This window comes from Penaeus japonicus, unplaced genomic scaffold (genome assembly GCF_977035675.1).
Source record: "Penaeus japonicus unplaced genomic scaffold, GWHDUDI00000001_assembly GWHDUDI00000016, whole genome shotgun sequence".
NCBI classification, from domain to species: Eukaryota; Metazoa; Arthropoda; class Malacostraca; order Decapoda; family Penaeidae; genus Penaeus; species Penaeus japonicus.
Window position 1 is genome coordinate 37,151,240 of NW_028234418.1, and position 7,014 is coordinate 37,158,253.

At 37.3% G+C, this 7,014-nt stretch overlaps 2 protein-coding genes across 2 annotated transcripts in view; both read right to left on the reverse strand.

The window, feature by feature from the left end:
* Positions 1 to 310: 310 nt before the first annotated feature.
* On the reverse strand, positions 311 to 1,287 carry LOC147470314 (cuticle protein AMP1A-like). The gene is made up of 3 exons (XM_086544992.1): positions 1,196 to 1,287; positions 755 to 1,041; positions 311 to 610 (listed from the first exon to the last, which is right to left on the reverse strand). The coding sequence occupies exons 1-3, from the start codon at positions 1,202 to 1,204 to the stop codon at positions 376 to 378; spliced, it is 531 nt and encodes a 176-aa protein (XP_086401118.1). The 5' UTR covers positions 1,205 to 1,287; the 3' UTR covers positions 311 to 375.
* A 2,366-nt stretch (positions 1,288 to 3,653) lies between these two features.
* The window catches only part of LOC147470315 (cuticle protein AMP1A-like), a 4,702-nt gene continuing 1,341 nt past the window's right edge, over positions 3,654 to 7,014 (reverse strand). The window contains exons 2-3 of the mRNA XM_086544993.1: positions 4,096 to 4,250; positions 3,654 to 3,951 (exon numbers count right to left, since the gene is read on the reverse strand). Coding sequence (XP_086401119.1) covers positions 3,717 to 3,951; positions 4,096 to 4,250 — 390 coding nt within the window. The 3' untranslated portion in view covers positions 3,654 to 3,716. The remainder of the gene's footprint in view (positions 3,952 to 4,095; positions 4,251 to 7,014) is intronic.

Genomic DNA, 7,014 nt, shown 5'->3' on the forward strand with positions numbered 1-7,014 from the left:
TATATTATATCTATATCTATTTTAAATATATATATGTGTATATATATATATATACATACATACATATACATACACATATATGTATGCACAATGTGCGTGTATGTGCATTGCACATACACGCACACGCTCTCTCTATCTCTCTAAATATATATATCTACCTATCTATCTATCTATAAATACATAACCACATATATGTGTGTGTATGTGTGTGTATGTATAGTGATAACGCATATGCGATGTAGTGATAATTAGCAAATGATTACATTTATTAAAGTAACATGTAGCAAATTAAGGTGAATAAGATCAGTAATGTAGATCATTTCAGAGTTTCTATTTCCATTTTAAATAGAATAAATACAAGTTCAGTATCACAATTTAGTTGGGGCGGCCATAGAGACTGGATGGGGCGGCAACTTCGTCGGAATCTTCCTCAGCGGCGCGGGCAGCGGCGGCGTCTTCCTCAGCGGCGAAGGCGATCTGGTCGAGGACGAACTGAGGGATTGGGTGGGGGAACTCGGGAGCCACTGGCAGGTGGTCACCCTGGGGCTGGAATCCGTTCTCGTTGGCAACATATTTGACATGGACTTCAGTGCCGTCGGGAGCGGTGTATCTGTGGTTACATGTTTCGTATTATTTCGTATAATGGCATAATCAGAGATGAAGCTGGAGGATGAAAATGATTAATAACTGATATATGTTCAGACTGTGAACGCACAAGATGAAAGATAAAACAAAACGGAGCAGGACAACTTACGAGTATTCTCCAGCCTTGATCACAGCGTCATCATCACCGTCAGGAGATCCAGCCTGAGCGAAGCGGATGCCGTTGGCAGCTTCGAAGTCGAAGTTGTAAGTTCCATCTTCCTCATGGACGCGGTCGTCCTTGAGGATTGGCACGAACTCGACTTCCTCGCTAGATGCAGCAGGAGCATCGTAGCTGTATTGGGGAGCGGCTACTTCCTCGCTCGACTCAGCAGAAGGAGCACCATAGCTGTATTGTGGGGCGGCGACGGCCACGGCGGCTACACAGGCGAGGATCAACTGTAATGATATAAATTTATTATCTGTATACTGACAAATTTGATTATAAAAAAGTCAAAGTACTGCAATCCATTGTTTCGATTGGACAATACGCAACAGGCCTTTCAATTTCTTTGGCTTGTGAGTTCAAGTATCAAGTTTCCGAGTTACTTACGAACTTCATGTTGACGGTTCAGTGTTAACTGGTGCTTATCCCCTCGGCAGCCGATCTTTTATAGTGGTGCCAGCACAGTAACGTCGTCCTTTACAACCTTGTCTCTGATTAGTCTCCTCCCATCACCTGCCATATATGACCTTGACCTTTACTATCTAACGAGTCTTGTTTATAATATGTCTTATTTTGTTACTCTGACCATACATCTTTTAAAAATCATCAATTGACATTAACGGTAGGGCATATGTCATAAGGATACGATTTGACCACCTCAAGTAATGACTTATTTTCGTATCGGCGTATAATTTTATTTGAATTAGAAAAGAGGATGGTACATTATCGTTTTTATAAAGAATACATGAAGTGGAACATTTAACCATCAACTGCCATTTTCTTGAATATATTAATTAAAGTATGTAATGATCTATCATTTTATAATCATTTTTCTATTTATATATATTCTATAATTGTCCTGGTCAGGTTGCTATAAATAAACCATGAATCTCCACTAGTTATCAAAATAACCAATCTGTTTTTTTGTTTTTTTTTTCATAAATAACATGTTAATGAAATTTAATAATATTACACAATTTTAATACCTAATCATCCTGAGCATCGTTATCATTGTCACTTACTTTTACTTGCCAGAAAAAAAAATTACAGTCGTGCGCTAAACATGTATTTTCCGATGTTGTTCAGTGGTTTTTCAACAGGGTATTTAGCCTCATTCCTGTTAAAACCGCACTAAGTTGTAACAACCTTAGACTAGTAAATATAGGTTTTATATTCCTGATGCCAAAGAGATCAAGAGCTTTTTGGGTTGTTCCACACATACCAACGTGCTGTCTCTCAGTACTTTTCAGCCATTACTATGCCTTTGAAAAGAGAGGTTACTTCGAGCAGCTCCTCGTCTCCGTTTTCTGCTGAAGCACATGTTCGGGTATGCTGTGCCCGAATTTAGAAGATTAGGGGAAATAGTTTTCTTTGGCGGGTACGCCCTACTCTACTATAGTGGTAATGTATTTTTGGGGTAGCATTTACCCTACCTTGGTGGCTGCTGTGCATCTTCTTTTAAAACGATTAACGGTCATCAGTTCATCATATCATCAACAAGGCCAAAGCTAGCACGCCAGTAGTTGGACAAGTGACATGAAGAAAATATATGAAAGACTTAGTTGAATAATGTTTTAATACCTTGGCGCAGCACATATCAAGAACTTCAGGGTTCATGGTACTCTGCCCATTATCTCAATCCAAGTCTGATAAGAAGATATGCTTCAGGTGTCACGGCTGCAAGAATCCTGTCAACCGTAGTCATTGCTACCCCGCTTTGCAGGAGCTGCGTAAAAACCAGGAATATACCTAAAACCCTTATTCGTAAGAGAAAATCACATTATAGTGAAAAAGAGTATTATTAATTTTCGTACTATCAGGGGGCGTGCATATTACACACCCAGATGATACCGAGGCTCCTTGTGATGAAAAAGACCTCTTCATGTATTTTTCGAACGATTGACCTGTTTATTGGTGAATTGTATACTTTAATCAGAAGTAGTTAGTAATTTAAATTTACTGCAAACCTTGGGATATTTTGAGCAATCTTGGGAGTTTTTCAAGGGCTCCTCTTGAGAATTTTAGAGTGGCAACACTGCTGGTGGCCATGCCGGTTATGTCGTCATAGAGTCATAGAGGTAAAAGACACAAAAAATGGAGAGATATTCAGCAAGGAATGATCTATAATGCTTTGTCACATCTGAATTCTTAGATTAAGGTGATTAAACAAGGAGTAATATTTTAATGGCAATCTTATAATCTTTTATTTTCCTTCCTTCCTTTATCTGTTTGACACTTTGTGGGCTCTTGAAAGGTGGAATATTGCAATGCTTTGATTACATATCCGTTAGTTTTATTAAAGAAATAAAGTAATACTGATATTCCTGGTGATGGCAAATGGAACATTTCACTTATGAAATTGGTTTGGTGAGATGCTGACAAGAAGCACACACATATAACATATACGCATACATAAATACATACGTCTACATAAACATGCACACACACACACACACACACACACACACACACACACATATGAGTATACATATATATATAATATATATATATCATTTATATTTGAATATACATATATATATATATATATGCGTATATATATAAATATATATATATATATATATATATATATATAATATATACATATATACATATATATGTATAGATATATATATATATATATATATACATAAATATATATATATATTACATTTGTACATTAACATATACTTACATACATAAACACACACACACACATATATATATATATATATTTATATATATGTGTGTGGGTGTATGTGTGTGTATGTGTGCATATGTATAGTGATAAGGCATTTCTGATGTAGTGATAAGTAGCATAAGAAAGTGAATAAGGTCAATAACATAGTAGATCATATCTGAGTTTCTATTTCCATTTTAAATAGAATAAATACAAGTTCAGTATCACAGTTTAGTTGGGGCGGCCATAGAGACTGGATGGGGCGGCAACTTCGTCGGAATCTTCCTCAGCGGCGCGGGCAGCGGCGGCGTCTTCCTCAGCGGCGAAGGCGATCTGGTCGAGGACGAACTGAGGGATTGGGTGGGGGAACTCGGGAGCCACTGGCAGGATGTCGGACTGGGGCTGGAAGCCGTTCTCGTTGGCAACATATTTGACATGGACTTCAGTGCCGTCGGGAGCGGTGTATCTGTGGTTACATGTTTCGTATTATTTCGTATAATGGCATAATCAGAGATGAAGCTGGAGGATGGAAATGATTAATAACTATTATATTTTCAGACTGTGAACGCACAAGATGAAAGATAAAACAAAACGGAGCAGGACAACTTACGAGTATTCTCCAGCCTTGATCACAGCGTCATCATCACCGTCAGGAGATCCAGCCTGAGCGAAGCGGATGCCGTTGGCAGCTTCGAAGTCGAAGTTGTAAGTTCCATCTTCCTCATGGACGCGGTCGTCCTTGAGGATTGGCACGAACTCGACTTCCTCGCTAGATGCAGCAGGAGCGCCATAGCTGTACTGAGGGGCGGCTACTTCCTCGCTAGACTCAGCAGAAGGAACACCATAGCTGTACTGGGGGGCGGCGACGGCCACGGCGGCTACACAGGCGAGGATCAACTGTAATGATATAAATTTATTATCTGTATACTGACACATTTGATTAAAAGTCAAAGTACTGCAATCCATTGTTTCGATTGGACAATATGCAATAGGCCTTTCAATTTCTTTGGCTTGTGAGTTCAAGTATCAAGTTTCCGAGTTACTTACGAACTTCATGTCGACGGTTCAGTGTAAACTGGTACTTATCCCCACGGCGGCCGATCTTTTATAGCGGTGCCAGCACAGTAACGTCGTCCTTTACAACCTTGTCTCTGATTAGTCTCCTCCCATCACCTACCATATATGACCTTGACCTTCACTTTGAAACGAGTCTTGTTTATAATATTGTCTTGTTTTGTTTCTCTGACCATACAGCCTTTAAAAATCACCAATTGGCATTAAATGTAGGGCATATATCTTAAGGATACGATTTGACCACCTCAAGTATTGACTTATTTTCGTATCAGCGTATAATTTTAATGAATTTAGAAAAAATGAGGATGGTACATTATCGTTTTTATAAAGTATACATTAAGTGCAACATTTAATCATTAACTGCCATTTTCTTGAATATACTGAATATAATATGTAATAATCTGTCATTTCATGATCATTTTTCTATTTATATCTATTCTTATAGTTGTCCTAGTCAGGTTGCTATAAATAAACCTTGAATATCCTAAAGTTATCAAAATAACCAATTTCTATTTTCATAAATAGCATATCAATCAAGATTAATAATACTACACAACTTAAAAACCTTATCATTCTTAGCATCGTTATTATTGTCACTTATTTCTACTTGCCAGAAAAAAATACCAGTCATACGCTAAACGTGTATTTTCCGGTGTTGTTCAATGGTTCTTCAACAGGGTATTTAGCCTCATTTCTGTAAAAACCGCACTAAGTTGTAACCTCATAAAACAACCTTAGACTAGTGAATATAGATTTTATATTCCTGATGCTAAAGACATCACGACCTTTTTGGGTGGTTCCCAACATACCAATGTGCTGTCTCTCGGTACTTTTCAGCCTTTGTTATGCCTTTGAAAAGAGAGGTTACTTCGTGCAGCTCCTCGTCTCCGTTCTCTGCCAAATCACATGTTCGGATATGCCGTACCCGAATTTAGAAGATAAGGTGAAATAGTTTTCTTTGGCGGGTACGCCCTATTCTACTATAGTGGTATTGTATTTTTGGGGTAGCATTTACCCTCCCTTGGTGGCTGCTGTGCATCTTCTTTTAAAACGATTAACGGTCATCAGATCATCAACAAAGCCAAAACTAGCACGCCAGTAGTCGGACAAGTGACAGGGAGAAAATATATGAAAGACTTAGTTGAATAATGTTTTAATACCCTGGTGTAGCACATGTCCATGGTACCATGCCCATTATGTCAATCCCAGTCTAATAAGAAGGTATGCTTCAGGTGTCACGGCTGCAAGAAGCCTGTCTGCCGTAGTCATTGCTACCCCATTTTGCAGAGGCTGCGTAAAAGCCAGGAATATACCTAAAACCCTTATTCGTAAGAGAAAACCACATTATAGTGAAAAAGAGTATTATTCATTTTCGTACTATCAGGGGACGTGCATATTACACACCCTGATGACACCGAGGCCCCTTGTCATGAAAAAAGACCTCTTCGTTTTATTTTTCGAACGATGAACCTGTTATTGGTGAATATATACTTTAATCACGAAGTAGTAGTAATGTCTAAATTACTGCAAACCTTGGTATATTTGAGCAATCTTGGGAGTTTTTTCAAGGCACCTCTGAGGGATTTTAGAGTGGCTACACTGCTGGGTGCAATGCCGGTTATGTCGTCATAGAGTCAGTCTGAGGTAAAAGACACCAAAATGGAGAGATACGTCAGCAGGAATGATCTATAATGCTTTGTCACAACTAATTCCTAGATAAGGTGATCAAACAAGGAGTAATATTTTAATGGCAATCTTATAATCTTTTCCTTTTCGCTTCCTTCCTCTCTTTTATCTGTTTTGACACTTTGTGGGGCTCATTGAAAGGTGGAATATTGCATTACTTTGATTACATATTCGTTTAATTTTAGTAAAGAAATAAAGTAGTACTGATATACGTAGTGATGGCCAATAGAACATTTCACTTATGAAAGTCGTTTGATGAGATGCTGACAAGAAGCACACACATATAACATATACGCATACATAAATACATACGTCTACATAAACAAGCACACACACACATTTATAAATGAGTAAACATATATATACTTATATGTATATATATATATATATATATATATTTTTTTTTTATTTATATATACACACACACACACACACACACACACACACATACATACACACACACACACACACACACACACACACATATATATATATATATATATATATATATATATATATATATATATACATATATACATACGTATACATATATATTTGTACATATTTATACATACATACATACATTCACACACACATATATACATACATACTTACATACATAAACACACACACACACACACACACACACACACACACACACACATATATATATATATATATATATATATATATATATATATATATATTTATATACATGTGTGTGTGTGTGTATGTGTGTGTATGTGTGGTGTGTGTGTGTTGTTTGTGT